Genomic DNA, 17,652 nt, shown 5'->3' with positions numbered 1-17,652 from the left:
GCTGTAACATAACAAAATGTGTTAAAAGTGAAGCGCTGTGAATGCACTGTATATACCTCACATTTTTACAAAACAGGTTCTCCAATATCTAGAAACTAGCAAACCACTTGACTGACACAACACCCAGAGCAGTTGCACACCTCATTTCATGTGATGCATAATGTTTATCATGTGCGATTTTCTCCTAGTTCTCACTTCACAAAACTCATTTGGAAGTGTTTTGTCTTCATTACGTGTCTGAGTGCATTAAATCTCACGTGCAGCGGCCTGCTGAGGCTATTTTCCTCAGAGTTGGCACTGAGCAATGATTGAAGATGGCAGAGTTTCCATTAGGCAGAAAAACTGTGGACTTACAGCCGAATTTCATAATTCATCGTTATAATCACCGCCGGAAACACATGGCTCCTGGAGTGTAGCATACAGCAGACAGGGTAAAACGTGAGCCTCCCTACATTATGTAACATATGCAAATAAACAAATATTTCAAACGCTTCAGCAGTCCTTGAACACTAGAACTCAAGACAAAGGCAAAATGCAGTTTATTAGAAATCAGCATTTTAAAACGTTTGCAGATTCTCCCGTTAATAGAAAACAATTGCATATTCTCGTGTTCTTTCTAACCTTTAAAACAAACTGACCCTAAACAACCAGTGTTGACAACACAAGTGCTTTCTTTGTAGCTTTAGCACAACAGATTTAAGCAAAACTATTGGCACAAAGCATTAAGATTGTTACAGAAGATTCAAAAGTAATGTCAGTCATGGCAACATAATCAAAACACAAACAATACCTCACACATGTATATTAATCAATACTGGCATTATTATTAGATTGTTAATACATTTTTGGACCATTTATCCATTTCCATTGTCTTGTATGGCTACTATTAAAGTTAAAAGGCACTACAGGTATCATACAGTTATTTTTCTTACAACAAAAACAAGAAATGTAAAAAAATATTGCATTGATAGGCTTGCTTTTTTGCTTGTGTTTGATCACATGCAGCTAGAGGTATGATTAACGCATCAGACATATTCAGTTTGATATACGACGCTGGTTAGTTTAAATCGATCACTCAGGAGTTCACAGATCAGGTACCCCTCAGCAAGGAGTCGTTGACTTGCATGAACAGCCAAGCTGTGAGACAAATCGACATGGTCTTTCAGAGGTTTAATTAAACAAAAATCAACATCAGTAATCTGACCTTATAAATAGAGAACTCTACAGTCAATGTCTTTCTTTTTTTCTCTAAATCACCATTTCACTGTTTTCTGCTACTTTTATTGACAGTAGAAAGAATCAACCATTCGCACAATCCAATCTTACTGTTGGTAAATGCAATGTTGTAGCTGATTGTCTTATTCCTGGAATTTCCTCTGTTATTGACTAACTGGTAATTCAAGACGGACTAAAGTTGAGACTTGGCAATCAAAAGAGTTCATGGTCAGCATGAAACTTCACAGAAACACTGGGATAGTCTTGAGTTACCGCTCAGATGCAAGGACAGGTATTATTTCAACCCCATGCCATATTACCCAGTGCAACAGTAGTGAAATAAATGTTTTCTTAGGATTTTTGCACAAGAGGAGGGGGAAAAGGCTCCTCAAGGCCTGGACGTACTTGGTTGGAGTGTAACTGGAATGTGTACACAGGGCCAAACCCCAAATCATGGGAGTGTCAGTGTTTGTACACTACCATGCTGACATCTGGGTCAGTGGTCAGGATGGAGGGGTTTCTGTGCGTGCGCTTTTCTGGTGTGGAGGGTGGGAGGGCTGTTAGGGCTGGACGTTTGCTGTGTTTTAGAGGACACAGGCCCCATGTTTTCCACGTCTGAAGAATGCACATGCTGTCTGCGAGTCCTCTCGAATTCTTCATCCTGGGAATAAGGATCAATACGATCAATCAATGTGTTTTGTAAGAACTTTTTTGTTGTTGCTCTCTCATTTTTATTTTTTTGGAAGTAGTATGCACACCACCAAGGTTGCGTTTATTTTATCAACTTTTTTCTTTTTTTAATATATATTAAAATGTAATTTATTCCTGTGACAACTGCCAATCTTCAGTGTCACATGATCCTTCAGAAATCATTCTAATGCTGATTTGGTGTTTAAGAAACAGTTCTTATTATTATCAATGTTGAAAACAGTTTAATATTTTTGTGGAAACAGTGATAATTATTTTTCTAGATTATTTGATGAACAAAGTTTAACAGATCTGCATGTATTTGGAAATAGCAATCTTTTGGACATGGAGCAAAAACAGGTCATGTGGTGATTATTGTGACATCACCATACGGCCACCATATTTACATCATAATGTCTTAAAGGTAAAGTAGCAGTTTGATTGTAAGGGTCAGAGAAAGGGTGGACATTTTTCTGAGGTTCAAGAAACTAACTAAAAGTCGATCTGAAGGAAGTTAAATAATGGTGTCTTGTCCCCCTTAAGAACCACATCTGTACAACTTATTTTAAGAGAGAAAAAATATTGTGTTCACTTAAAGACTGTTGGTGCAAATTGCTACAAAAGTGTAGAATGTCCCTTTAAATCTGTGTGTGTATGCATGACTCACAGTGTCTGCGGTCAATTCCTCCTCTGTGTGCTCACTGTAATGGTTGTAGAGCTCCATGTCTGACAGAGCGCTCTCTGCCATCTCCTCTTCATAGTCAGTGTGATAGTCGGATTCATCTGAGGGAGAGATGGCGATATTTCCGACCCATTAGCCTAATGATGTTTGTACACAAATCACACAACACTAGATGACATCCAACTAAGCAGCCAAAGAAAGATCGATAGGCTGGGAAATTATGCCAAAAATACCTGAAACAGACTGCCAAATGTTCTCTTAGAAAGTAAATTTACAAGAGGTGTAGCATTGATTTACCATCCACATGAGCTGGTTTGACTGGCTCAATTCGGGAGACGATCTCGGCTAGATCAGTGAAGGAAGCATTGGGACATGTCACCACCTGCAGAACAACAAACTGAAGTGAGGAACGGTTTTAACACAAATTACATCTGAAGTGTCTTTTAGGTGATCTATGGCTTACACTGTTGCTTTGCGTTTTGTGGAATTCTTCCTGATGTCTGTCTTTCATCATCTTTTCTACCACGCCACTCCTGCACCACACGTCAAACACTGTCTTCCCATGCTGGTACCCCACCTCCTAGATGTGCACACAGTCACACACACACACAGCAAACCAGAACAAACCCAAAAAGTATAAGTGCATAAGAAATATTGAATATTTATTTGCAGAATTTTAAAAAGTAAAGGAGATAAAACTCACACTGATCTCATCGAACTTGCCGAACTCGAGTGTGCGGTATCTGTCGATGGGAGGTCTGATATATTCACAGTAGTCGCTGTTCTTAACAGATTCAAGCTGTCTCACTGAGCACACATAAGCCAGTCGGGCCTGGATCTCAGTCATGTTCAAAACCTGAAACGGTCACACACAGCTCTCAAAATTCTAAACCCACAACAAATTTATTAAAGAAACTAGATTTTAACAATTTCTGGCTTAGATGTTGCCATGACATTGCTGTGTGGTTGCTAATGTCTTCTGTGTTTTTTTTAGCTTGGTGCATTTGCTAGGGTATTCTGTGTGGTTGCTAGGACATTGATGTTTGGTTGCTAGTTATTATGGCTCAGTTTCCCACAATAATGCAAATCTAAGACATCTTTTTGCACATTTTATCATCTGTATAAACTTTACACAAGTGGCAGCATCATTCATTTGATGGTGCGGGTCTTACCTGTGTACCAAAATTTAAAGGGGTGATGAATTGAGAAATCAACTTTCCCTTGAGCCTTTGATATATAAAAGCTCATCGTGATATAAGAATATCCTGTAGGTTTCAGAGCTGAAAACGTCCTTGTTAGTCAAAGAAAAGCTTTTATAGACACCAGGCCCAGAAAATGCGAGATCTCAGAATATGTCGACCACTGACGTCATAGAATGCAGAAGCACCGCCTCAAGCCCGCCCACCGACTAAATGGGCTAAACGGGTCGCGCTACTGAGCAATAAACATGCCGCTTCCAGCTCACGTGCGTAAGACATTGCGCGTTTGTTTGCTTCATTTCACCACAGAATCGATTGTAAACAAGATACAGGTCGAGACTGGATTTGCAGACATATTGAGATTAAAACACAATGCTGTGCCTTCTATATTGGATCCGACAGGAACGGTGCAACACACTTATGTGAGTAAAACATGTTTTTTTATATGTGTTAGTATTGCATTGTTACAGATTGTTTGATATTTATTGATTACATACCTTAGCATGCTGTCACAGTCTGGAGAAGGTGTTATTGGATCATTCGTGATCAGACTCGGACTTGTGACGCCAGTGCTCGCAAAGCCCAACGTCCCGGGGCTATGTGTTTTTCAGACGGGCTACCAAAACGCATTACCGGCCTGCCGACGGGCCATCTTAAATAGTGAAATAACATTCCTTTCTTGCGCGCGTGTGTGTGTACGGTTCGCGGTTATATTCACCAACCGGGCGGGCCAAGTAATACAAAAATAACATTCCAATCAATCGCAGGTGGATGAGAGATGAATCATTTTATTTGTTTGATAAAAGGCATTTTGCGAGCCCTGTGAGCGTTTCCCCAGACGCTTTCAAACCAATCCCCACATGTACTGAGGGGAGCTGAAGCTCATTAAATATGCAAATCTTATCCAATCCTAGCCGTGGGCGTTTACTTCCAAGTCTTCAGTGCGGCACGTCCATCAAAACCGAGCGTTTTTCAGAGAGCCTCAAAACCATGGCAGAAAATAGCTTATTACTTATTCATTATGATGTTTTTGAATGTAAAAACCACACAAACGTCATAAGTTGACCTCAGACAACAGTATTCATTTTTTTTAAAAGCCAGTTCATGACACCTTTAATAACCGCTAACAGTTGACACTTAAAGTGAGGTCACATAAGTGAAATTTTGCTGCCAAAAAGGTCCATTGTCTATTGCCAATGGTGTAGTAATGCATGATGCACAGCTCAGTCATTTTCAAACCAAGCAGCTTTTCTTCTTCTGCGTTCGCATGGATTGTTATTGAAATTACTGTATTTCGAAAACAACAGTAAGTGTGACTGGACCTTTACAAGTACGAGTAATAGTAATAGTCACACTTGTCTCAGAAAGCACAACTAATTAAGCAAACACTGCACTTGGCTAATGTCTCCCTCACCTTGACTTTCTCAGCCAGTGGGTTGAGCCGTTTCCATAGCAGCCACCAGCCAGAAAGGGCGTCCCCGTAGTTAGTGAGGTTAGTTTCATCCTGGCTTCCCACATCAATGGCAATAACCACCTTGGCACCCATGGAGCGTGCCACATCCGCTGAAACAGGGACAAATGTCAACACCCTCACCAACAATTAACCACTATCATTAAAGGCCCTGTTTAAACCTGGTACTAGGATGCGTTTTGGTCGATCGGATAACAAGTAGTGGAGGGAGACACACTCCCTTTTGGCCCAGGTATTTTAATCCGTCTCTTTTGTCCACTTTCAACCACTTCTGTCCTAGTTTCTTCGAGGGGAGGGTCTATGGTCGGGTAAATATATGGACCTTTTCCAGATCTTTCAATCCAATGGACAAAATAAGCTTGCATAATTGACATACATTTACATTTTTGCTCTGACAGCCGCAAGACCTTGCAGAACAAGGCGAGTATGTGTTAGAAATCAGGAATGGTGAGAAAATATTGTACTTGGTACGTTTTTGTCTTCAAACCAAACTTGGGTCTCCAGCCAAAGTTTAAATCTTGTCTGGCTACAGTGCTTCACATAATGTTTATGTATTAAGTCAGTAGGCGGAGAGTAAGAGGTCTTTAGCGGCTGTTCGAACGCATTCAACCACATGTGCGCCTACACTATGAAAGCAATCCGGTCGAATGCGTTTTCGATTACCTCTAGAAGTGGTCGAAAGTGGATAAGCTCAAAATGTTTTAGACCCTGTTTACACCTGTATTTAGCATCATACACTTGTGATCCGATCGACCAAAACGCATCTTAATACCAGGTGTGAACAGGGCCAAAAAGACAAAAATTGCCAAATCCTTTAAATTTGATGAACTGCAGTAGTCTCAGCCATAGACGGCACACGCACAGTCCACCCACAGTCCATTCACGGAATGATGGATGCAAATTGCCAAAAAATGGCTAAAGTTTTATGAAAGTTATGAAATATTATTGGAGATTTTACTATTTTAGAACCCTCCCCCAGACAAATCTTTTCTGTCTAAGTGGGAGGTTCTTGGCCAGAATAAGCCACAAAGTGCTCCAGACTTTGTGCCAACAGTTAAAAGTCTGGCAGTGTTTAGCTATTTTAGTAGCTTTGCATCCAAGAAGAAGTGTGACTGTCATGGCATTTTGGGATTTCACTGTCAAGTCCTAAAGAAGTTTTACTATGGGGAGCTAAAGTCCTACTACACACCTGGCAGGTTGTTGATGTAGCCTCCGTCCATGAGCAGGTGTCCATCTTTTGGATCACACAGTGGTGGCAGATAACCAGAAAGAGACATGCTGGAACGCACATACCTCCACAGGGAGCCTGAGATGGAGGGACAGGAAACATCAGACATTTATCCTGGTTAAGGAGAGGCTCATAAATGCAGGTGGAGTATGTGACTGTACCAACCGTCAGTGTGCACTCTCATTGTGGAGGCGGTGATGTCCGTGGTGATGTTGAAATATGGGATCCAGAGATCCTGTAAACAAGCCAAACACATTTAAGCTGCTGAATTTGGCAGATTGTGATCCCGTGTAGGATTCCTTGAGCCAAAAAGAACCAGTTTCCTACCTCTATCTGTTTGTCCTTGAAGACACCATTAATGCTAGAGTTAAACGAAGCTCCGGAAAACATAGAAGTGATCGGGTAGGTCAGGTCCAGCACTTTCTTAAACACTGATGTCATTTCCTGCAGAGGAAGAAAGGGAAACAAAGTTAGATTTTTGGTGTCCAATTTAAGTGGCACTTTAATTAGATCCAATGGAAGAAAAATAAAGGAACAGAAATTAAAAAGAACAAGGGAAAATAAATGCTAGTGAATAGAACAACAAAGGAAAGGGGACAAGAAAAAGAATAGGAAAAAGAAACAAATTAAAAGGAAAAGTTACGAAAAAGAACAGTAAAAGGGAAAGGAAATGAAAATGAGAAGGACACAAAAGGAATAGAAAAACAATAATAGGAAAGGGAAACAAAAGAACAATAGGAAAAATAACAGGAAAAGGAATAGAAAAAGGAAAGAAAATGAAATGAAATGAATAGGAAAAATAGTAATGAAGAATAGAAAGGGAATAGGAATAGGAAAGAGAAAATTAGAAGAAATAATACAAGTAAATGAACAGAAAAAAATAAAACAAGAAAGATCAAGAAAAAACATGAAATGAATATCAAAGAAAAGGAAAAAAGGACAAAATATGAAAAGGAAAGCAAACGGGGGGGAAAAAGCACTGTGGTGCATTTTAAGGTAGCACAAGGTTCATCTCAGGCTTTCGAGTGTTTAACATTACAGTGGTCTCTCACCATGGACCATTCTCTGGCTCTGATCTTCATCCTGCTGTAACTGCGGTCCTCTGCATACAGCGCGCCCATCATGGAACCAATAGAGGTGCCGCCCACCAGATCAATAGGGATTCCCGCTTCACTCAATGCTCGAATTACTCCCAACTGAGAACAACCCCTGAAGGAGGGTAGAAGGGATGAAAAGAAGAATGAGGGGGACAAATAAACCCAGTAATATGAGGCCAATCAATACATAACCTTTCACTTTGGTTCTGTTCTATCTGTCCAAAAAAATGATGATGCTCAATGTATGACAATGTATGAGACTGGGAAGATTTAACACTGAACACAGAATCAATCACAGGTTACTACACAGAGAAATCAAGGGAGAAAACAGCAACCAACCTTCAAACACCTCCTGCCAACCACGAAAAAGACAGAATAGACAAACAGAGGCTGTCAGATAAAATTAAATTGACAAAAAGAGAGCAACAGAGGCAAGAGGTCAAACAAGGACTGAGAGGGGGTGGTAAAGGGCTTTTAAAGGAAAATGCCACAGTAGTGTCAACAAGAGTGGGAGTGTGGAAATGCATTCAAAACAGTGGAGGTTGTTTTTCTTCTCTTTTACAGTTTTTTGAGCGAGTACCTGGCTCCTCCGCCCCCCAGCACCAGAGCGATGGTGTTGCCTGTCAGGACACGGGCCAGGCGTGAGAAATCAGAGTGGCGATCAGCGGGTTTCTGGAACACACGCTGGTACATCTCTCTCTGAAAACACAAATGACATAGGAACTTGAACCAAAGCTATACCAGAAATCCATGTTACAATCGCCAATGACTATTATGAAATCTCTCTCATATCACCTTGGTCTCGAGTCAGACCTGCTCATTAATACAGCTGCCAATCCAACTCGTTGTGATGGGCACTATTGGAAACCCTTTTATCAAGAACTTAAGTTAGAACTAGGGATGCCACAATTCTCAATATAATATTGAACCGTTCGGTACGGCATTCACGGTTAAATACGCGCTTGTGAATTGCGTTTTTGCGTTTAATTAATTATTTTTCTACAAATTCTATCATTTGCCTCCATCCCAATATACTGAACAACGCGACATTCACATCACACGTTAGTGGTAGTGTTATACTCACGGAACACTATAGTTATTCACAATCACGAAAGTTCATTATTTACATGCGTTTTTTAACATGCGCTTTTCCGAGCGCGCACTAAACGCCTGTCAAACACGTGATTACTGGACTAAGTAGTCTTACTGCGCTAATACTGTCAAATACACACAAGGTTAACATAAACACAGTCGGTTATGTCTAAAGTGAAAGTAAAATCGGCGTGTGTCTGTATCGGTCTGTATATTAGATGCACGCTTAAATTGACAGCAGCGCAGCCTAGTGAACACGCTGTCCTTAAAGGGACAGTTCACCTCTAAAATTATGTCATTATTTACTCACTCTAATATTGTTCCAAACCTGTATTCATTTCTCGATGACAGAATTTTCATTTTTGAGTGAACTATCCCTTTAATGTTAATACAACAACAAAAGACAAAGAGAAAATCCCTCACTGCTCTTGACTGAAGAACTTTAATACAGTAGCTTTAATAAGAATCGATGTATATTTTATAGTGAAGTCTATGTAGTGTTTTATTTTTACATTTATTCATTAAAGTTCATACTTAAATACTGCAGTACAGCTCTGAGCTGGCAGTGTAAATCTTTATATACATTTATTTTATATTATACAATACACTAGGAATGTGTACTAAGGTTTTTTATTAAGTAAAGTTAAGTTTAAGTAAGGTTTTTCAATTATTTTAAGTAAAATAAATAAAGAGTATTGCAATAAAACTTTTTTCTGCTTAACCTCTTGCTGTTCCTGTCGCCTAAGAATAGAATAGCAAAAAACTGATGTGACAAGCCATCAGAACCGAACCAAACCGAAAACCATGGTTAAAAACCGAGGTATGTATTGAACCGTGGACTAACTGTATTGTTGCATCCCTAGTTAGAACCATGTCATTTTATTGGTAACACTGTTTTGTGCCATTCACAAAACATTCAAATTGGCTACTTTCTGATCTGCTTCATAGCAGAGATTGGTTTCTGTAAAAATGTGTCCGTATTTAAAGGCACACTATGTAGTTTTTCGCTGCTAGAGGTTGCCAATTCAAAACAAAGGTGTAGCTTGACACCGGGATCGGGTGCGGAATCTTGGGAGGTGTCGTCTTCACCTCACAGCTGGTGGAAAAGAATCGGGATGGGACATGGGCAGAAATCATGTTCATGGATGAGATTATTAACGTTACTGTAGTATGAAGCAGAGCAAGATCAAGTGCTGTGGGAGCTGAACGAGGTCGCTGAAGCGGTTACTAATGAGAGACGCGAGTGTCACACGGCGACAGCAGCGGAGCTTTTATTATGCCACAGCCGCTGCTTCCACTTCTTACGGTCAAGCGTATGTGGGGTAACGCAGTGCTGATTTATCATATTAAGCCCCATTTCCACCGAAATGACCCAGAACAATTTGTACCAGGAACTTTTTTTACAGGAACTTTTCCCCCCCGACCTGCTACTGTCTGCGTTTCCACTGCGGTCTAAAGTACCGTGAAGATTAGGCAAACTAGTCCGGTGACGTAGGACTGCGCGCAACTGCTCCTCCCTGTCACCGACGGACAGTAATCATTTTTGCGCGAGACTGTCTACAACAATAACAAGTATGGAGGACATTCAAGCTGTGCTGCTTTTGCTGGTTATGAAGGCCTACTGGTTTAACATTACTAAAGAGGTAATTAACAAAACGGCGGAAAAGAGACTAGCACTGATACTAAAACATATTCTGAAAGCTCGTAAAGCTAGATTTAAAATAAGACAACGTATGTTATTATCAGCTATTACAGACATTGACCGTGAGATTGCTGAGACGAATGCGCGCCATCGGACAGAAAGAGCAAGACTGATATTTACTGAACGCAGAACGAACCTTGCAAAAGACTTTAAAAAATGCCGGTTGAAATAAAATGCTGTGTGAACTCAACCAATCTGCATGTTCAGAACCCAAGTCCCACCCCGAAAGTTCCTGAACTTTGAAAAAGTACTACCTCGTGAGCAGGGCCGTTTAGAGGGGGAAATATTAACCTGGAACTTAATTTAGACCCTGGTTTCTTCGGTCGAAACACACCGAGTACCACCCCAAAGTTCCTAGTTCCTGGGGAAAGTTCCTGCGGTGGAAACGCGGCTTTAGATACAGTACATTTGAGTGTGTTGAAAATGATGATGTAGGGGCAGTCGTGGCCTAATGGTTAGAGAGTCGGACTTGTAACCCGAAGGTTGCGGGTGGGGGGAGTGAATAACCAGCGCTCTCCTCCACCCTCAATACCACGACTGAGGTGAGACCCTTGAGCAAGGCACCCCAACTGCTCCCCGGGCGCAGCAGCAATATGGCTGCCCACTGCTCTGGGTGTGTGTTCACTACTGTGTGTGTGCACTTGGATGGGTTAAATGCAGATTGGGTCACTTCACTATAACGTTACTCTGTGCCTTCGCTCCGCGGCTGGTACGAGACACTTGTTGCACACTGCAGTAAAGCTAGATCGATATTAGAATATCAGATTAATAAATGCTGGATGGCTTGTGTTGCTAAATGGCATTCAATCAATTTTTCTGTCTATAATTGTCTCTAAACGGTTGTTCTCTTGTCTAATAAAACATATTATAGCCTATATTAAAGCTTCTTTGGTGTTTCCATGGTTTCTACAATATAAAACCGGAAATCGAGAGTAACGCGGGTGTGATGTCATGATAGGCCCTGGTTAAAATTGCTTATTTCTCTGGATTGCTTACATTCTTGGAAACATTTGGGATACACAAGTCAACTAAATATATAACACTGTTCTAGTGGTTTTTGGATATTTAAATTTATTGTACCTTTAATTCTACTTTGTGGTTTCTTTTCTCTTTTTATCCTGAAAGAGATGAAGACTTGCTATGACATAACACACATTCAATTGAGCTCAAGGACACACCAGTAGCAGCCTGGGAAACTTGACAGGAATATCAACAGAATATCAAATATTAAAATGTATAATGTAAAATGTGGCAATCAAACATTTTTTCCCCTTCACTCAAGGGAATGCTAGGGGGTGTAGAGGAAAAATATATATAATTTTTATTCATTTATTTAATTTAATCTTAAAGGTATAAGATAAAATAAAAAAATATAAAATAAAACAAAAGAAAAGGGAACTCTTGCATCATTATGTTTGGGTTCTGTGGCATTAAAAGCTTGAAACCCCCTGAGCTAGACCATTGCATGACTTTCAAAATGTCAGTTGTTTCTGTGAAACCGTGATGTAATAGATTGCTATACCAATTTTGGCAGGCTCCTCTTGGAGAAGACTCTGCGGGGGCAGGACAGGTGAAGGTGTCTGGAGATCCAGCTCCGCATGTTCAGCCATTCGGCTGTTCCTTTGGGAGGAGGGCCATCCTCACGGTGCAACAACACCAGCTGTTTCTGTGCTCTTACCGCACTCCCCTCTAACATTCGTTCCAGCTGAGAGAAATAGAGACAGGCAGACAAAGAGACAGCTGAATATCATCTCTTCAGGACTAGACAACACTCCGTCCAAATGCATTAAGATAATAAAATCATTTTCTTTAATGGAATGCACTGAACGCAGAACTAATCCATAAATATAATAGAAATGTATCCATTTCCTTCACAAGGTCACTCCATTCAGAAGAATACTTATTGATTGGGATGAGCCGGTGTGTGTTTAAGAGAAAACCTACGTCCTCTCTCAATTCTTTTTCTGTGAATACAATTACCTATTTCAGACTTCTTTCAAAACATCTGAGCTTTGAGTCCCTAATTCAAAGAGCAACGCTATAGTGGCCGTCCCCTTTAAAGCTTGCAGAATATACATGATCAATAGGGATGTTGCTCTATCCCAGACCTCTGATCCAACTTCAAACATACAGGCCTGACTACAGGCCTAATCCCCTGGATATCTAAAACGGCTTTCCCTTCCGCACTTAAATGATGAATCTCTCGTTCTCTAGGAAAAGAACTGAGTAAGTCCTGTAGTTCAACTAGAGTTCTGTCAACATGGTTGAATACTTCCTGTGATCAGAGTAGTTCAGCATTGACTTAAAGTACAGAAGGATAAAACAGAATCCGGAGTAGGTGTGTTATGGTTCAAACTACTTAATATTATTTGGCCTCAAAGTACAAGAGTACCTGCCATCCAGAGCAAATGATAAATGATAAGCCACGAAGGCCATTCCATTTGAGTCTGTTGAACTAAAGAGGTTTTATATTAAAGACTCTTCAGTTTCCAGTGGAAGTAGCAAAAGTGGTGCAGCTCAGAATCTTGGTACATCAAATTTACAGTAGCACCAGTTCATATAAGTGTTTTTCACTCTGATGATGTAACACCATCATACCTCTCCCACGGCTGGGTCCTGCTCTCCCAGTCCCACGATGATGATGCAATCAGCCTGTCTGATGCAGCGCTGAGTCCACGGGGTGAGTGACACATCCGTCTGATACAGGACTATGCGGTGGATGTCTTCCTGCTGACCCAGCCAACTCGACAACCTGTACTCATGCACACTGGAGTAGAGAAGACTATTTTCAGCTACTTTTCATGGTATCTGCAAATAACTTGATTTGTTCACTATATTGTAAGTTATTTCTTAAAATGTAGATAATCAAATTGTTAAACAAATAAACATGTCAGATTAAAATAAATCAATTTCAATGTAAATAATAAGGATTCAAATGACTTCAGTTGTTAATTTATGAATCGTGTGAACAGATGCTGGGGTCCCACACCTTTGGACAAGTAAATATCTATAAATAAAGTGCAAAAGTGCCTGCTCACTTTTTCAGGGGCATTGGTTCCAGAAGTATTTCTTCCATTCATTTCTCCAATAGGGATTTTAAAAAAGTCCTTGTTAAAGCGTTATAAGCCATGAACCAAACCATTCAGCTACAAGGTGAATCATAAAATGACACTTTGATTTGAAGCAAAAATACAAAGGTACAAGACTGTGTACTTTAGCTTTAGTGATGGAAAGAACTACAATATATATATAAACTATTTTAAAAAGTTCAAACATTCAACTGATGCTCCAGAAGGAAACACAATGCATTCAGATCCGGGGAGTGAAAACTTTTGAACAGGATGAAGATGTCCAAATTTTTCTTATTTTGTTTAAATATCTACTTTTTTTCCATTTAGTACTGCCCTTCGGAAGCAACAGAAGATACATGTTTGCATGTTTCCCGGAAGACGAATTAAGTACAATTTACCCCCGATCTTCAAATTCAAAACGTTTTCACCCCCGGCTCTTAAAGGGGTCATGAACTGGCTTTTTATATATATATATATATATAATAAAAATTTGTTTTTATTATACTGTTGTCTGAGGTCAACTAATGACGTTCGTGTGGTTTTTACATTCAAAAACATCATAATGAATAAGCTATTTTCTGCCTTGGTTTTGAGATTCTCTGAAAAACGCTCGGTTTTGATGGGTGTGTCCCGCACTGAGGACTTGGAAGTAAACGCCCACGGCTAGGATTGGATAAGATTTGCATATTTAATGAGCTTCAGCTCCCCTCAGTACATGTGGGGATTGTTTTGAAAGCATCTGGAGAAACGCTCACAGGACTCGCAAAATATCTTTATCAAACAAACACAATGATTCATCTCTCATCCACCTGCGATTGATTGGAATGTTATTTTTGTATTACTTGGCCCGCCCGATCCTCAGTGAATATAACCGCGAACCGTACACACACACACACACACACACACACATACACGCACGCAAGAAAGGAATTTTATTTCACTATAGCCCGCCGGCAGGCCGGTGATAGCCCGTCTGAAAAGCACATAGCCCTGTGACTTTGGGCTTTGCCAGCAGGCGTTACAAGTCCGAGTCTGATCACGAATTAACCAATAACACCTTCTCCAGCCTGTGACCGCGTGCTAAGGTATGTAATCAATAGATATCAAACGATCTGTAACAATGCAATACTAACATATATAAAAAAAACCATGTTTTACTCACATAAGTGTGTTGCACCGTTCCTGTCGGATCCAATATAGAAGGCACAGCATTGTGTTTTAATCTCAATATGTCTGCAAATCCAGTCTCGACCTGTATCTTGTTTACAATCGATGCTGCGGTGAATTGAAGCAAACAACCGCGCAATGTTTTACGTATGTGAGCTGGAACCGGCATGTTCATTATTGCTTGGTAGCGCGACCCGTTTAGCTCCACGAGTCGGTGGACGGGCTTTAGGCGGTGCTTCTGCATTCTATGACGTCAGTGGTCGACATATTCTGAGATCTCTCGTTTTCTGGGCCTGGTGTCTATAAAAGCTTTTCTTTGACTAACAAGGACGTTTTCAGCTCTGAAACTTACAGGATACGATTAACTTTTATATATCAAGTGCTCAAAGGAAAGTTGATTTCTCAATTCATCACCCTTTTAAAGGTGCAGTGTACATTTTTGCGGCATCTAGTGGTGAGGTTGCGAATTGCAACCTGTCACCGCTCACCCCTCCCTTTCGAAACACAAGCAACGGTGGCCGACACAGGACAAAAATGTCGCCGTCGGAGAGAGCAGAGCGTGACAACACCCTGTAGAGAAGTTTGTCCGTTTAGAGCTACTGTAGAAACATGACGGCGCAAAATGGTGACTTCGGTGTAAGACGACCAGCGGGGTATGTAGATAGAAATGGCTCATTCTAAGGTAATAAAAACATAACGGTTCATTATGTAAGGTCTTTATACATCACTGAAAACATAGTTATGTATATTATATTGCATTTCTGTTAATAGAGCCTCATAAATACTACACACTGCACCTTTAATGCATCGCGTTTCTTTCTGGAGTATCAGTGAATGTTTGAACCTTTTTTAATAGTTGTGTTTGAGTCCCTCAATTGTTCTCAGTGTGAAAAGATGGATCTCAAAATCATACAGTCACTGCTGGAAAGGGTTCAAATATTCAAAAGATGCTGGAAAATGTAAGAATTTGTCTGGACCTGGAGGATTTTTCTGAAGAACATTGGGCAGTTTAACTGGGACTCATAAACGACTATCACAAAACATGTAAAAAATATGAGGGGAAAAAAACACCAATATATTTTGAAAACGTATGGCGATCAACCCGATTACATCAACCACGGTGTTTTATGGGAGTTGGCAGAGCTAAAGAGTCCTTTTGGCACATTTTAGGTTGTTTCGACTATCTGACTGGTGGAATTTTCTGTACAGCATCATGGGTAATGTCGTTTTTCATCACTAATTGCATTATTTAAGTTGAAATAATGCAGTTCAAATACTGTTTTTTAAATCTTTATAAGTTGTTGTTATTTTCCTATGGAAAAAATAAATCAAGTTTTTACTTCTGGAACCCGACTGTTGTACTCTATTACTGAATTTAAAAAAAATGTAATCAGTGAAATTCCTAATTGTAAATTGTAAAATTCCTAGATAATTTTAAGGACCTATAGTAGTTCTATAAGGTTAATTGAGAAATACATCAAACTTCAATAATTTAGTGCTTTTTTGCTGCTAACCTTTGACAAATAGACAATGTCACTACTGTTCAAAACCTTTTTTTTTTTTAAAGAAGGAAATTAATACTTTTATTCACTAAGAATTATATTGACCAAAATTGTCAGTAAAGACATTTATAATGTTTCAAATAAATTGAGTTCTTTTTTTAACTTTATATTCTTCAAAGAACCCTGAAAAAAGTGGAACAGTTTCCACCAAAATATTGAGAAGCACAACTGTTTTTAACATTGATAAAAAAAAAAAATCTTGGGCACCAAATCAGCATATTAGAATGATTTCTGAAGAATTATATGACAGTAAAGACAGGAGTAATGGCTGCTGAAAATTCAGTTTTGCCATCACAGGAATAAATTACACTTTAAAATATATATATATATATATTTTAAAGAAGTTATTTTAAATTGTAATCATATTTCACAATATCATTATTTTTGTTAATATGTCATTATGTGTTATTGTTGATCAAAAAAATGCAGCTTTGGTCAGTATAATTCTTACCCACCCAACCTTTTGAGCGGTAGTGTATGCCATGCACTCAAAAAAACAACAACAATTGTAACACCATGTAAAATTTAACAAAGACATTCCTACAAAAAACAAAGAGTTTTTAGACTTTACATTGTCTCTTTTTTGTGAGGATGTGAGACCATTACAGTCAGGAGTCCTGTTCTAGCTACTTTGATGAATGTGTGTCGGAGTCGGATCCTTGTCTCTGTTGATCTATTGCTGTTAAACTGTCCAATAAACATGTGATGGATGAGAGCTTGTCGATAATCTTGACAGAAACAAGGCCGGTATTGGCACTTAAAAGTTTTCCAAATGAAATCTAAACAGAAAACACCAAACGCTGTCCACAACTGAGACAAACATCAGCAACAACAAGGAGAACGGAAGATCTCATGCTGGGTTAGAGGGACAGGACTCATGCGGACTGTTTATTTATGGGGTTAATTGTGTTCTTCATTTACATATCACAAAACAGCTTTCATCTCTCTCATCAAACGACTACTTTAATGTGTACAAAAAAAAGAGTTTGTTGTTGTTTTTCAGGCAGCTGAAACACTTGAACATCTGCATGTATTAACAATGAATTTACATATTCTGATAGATGGAGTGGGCACACATTTATATGAAGTAATATTTCATGCCATCTAAACATTGCAAGCTATTATCTAATGACAGTACCTGTCTAACGCAGCAGAGCCGAGGCGCTGTTTGATGATGTCACTAGTCAAGAGAAGAGTGGGACCTGGAAGACATAAATTTGACTCAAGCTTCCTCTCCAACTGTAAACCTTCTCATTTCGATTTAAATCTATAAAATATAGTAGTCCTCACCGATAGCTAAGAGTGCATGCTGAAGTTCCAGAGTGAACGCAGTCAGAGGAACCTCCTCTGATACCGGGAGCACAGTGACGGTGGAAAGGTTTGAGGCAGGGTTCCCCGCATCCCATTTACTCCCGGGTGTGTTTAGAGCTAGACTGCGACCTGGGCGTTAAAATGCAGATACAAAGCAGTTACCATACA

At 39.7% G+C, this 17,652-nt stretch overlaps 1 protein-coding gene across 1 annotated transcript in view; it reads right to left on the bottom strand.

The window, feature by feature from the left end:
* Positions 1–516: 516 nt before the first annotated feature.
* The window catches only part of pnpla7a (patatin-like phospholipase domain containing 7a), a 37,139-nt gene continuing 20,003 nt past the window's right edge, over positions 517–17,652 (bottom strand). The window contains exons 22-36 of the mRNA XM_079835705.1: positions 17,464–17,613; positions 17,312–17,375; positions 12,972–13,140; positions 11,896–12,078; positions 8,160–8,278; positions 7,535–7,691; positions 6,810–6,926; positions 6,648–6,717; positions 6,444–6,560; positions 5,198–5,346; positions 3,288–3,440; positions 3,048–3,164; positions 2,882–2,966; positions 2,570–2,685; positions 517–1,876 (exon numbers count right to left, since the gene is read on the bottom strand). Of these exons, the coding sequence (XP_079691831.1) occupies positions 1,712–1,876; positions 2,570–2,685; positions 2,882–2,966; positions 3,048–3,164; positions 3,288–3,440; positions 5,198–5,346; positions 6,444–6,560; positions 6,648–6,717; positions 6,810–6,926; positions 7,535–7,691; positions 8,160–8,278; positions 11,896–12,078; positions 12,972–13,140; positions 17,312–17,375; positions 17,464–17,613 (1,931 nt within the window). The 3' untranslated portion in view covers positions 517–1,711. The remainder of the gene's footprint in view (positions 1,877–2,569; positions 2,686–2,881; positions 2,967–3,047; positions 3,165–3,287; positions 3,441–5,197; positions 5,347–6,443; positions 6,561–6,647; positions 6,718–6,809; positions 6,927–7,534; positions 7,692–8,159; positions 8,279–11,895; positions 12,079–12,971; positions 13,141–17,311; positions 17,376–17,463; positions 17,614–17,652) is intronic.

This window comes from Gobio gobio (genome assembly GCF_949357685.1).
Source record: "Gobio gobio genome assembly, chromosome: 14".
NCBI classification, from domain to species: Eukaryota; Metazoa; Chordata; class Actinopteri; order Cypriniformes; family Gobionidae; genus Gobio; species Gobio gobio.
The sequence above is the reverse complement of the archived record's forward strand: the minus strand, read 5'-3'. Positions and strand labels throughout refer to the sequence as shown.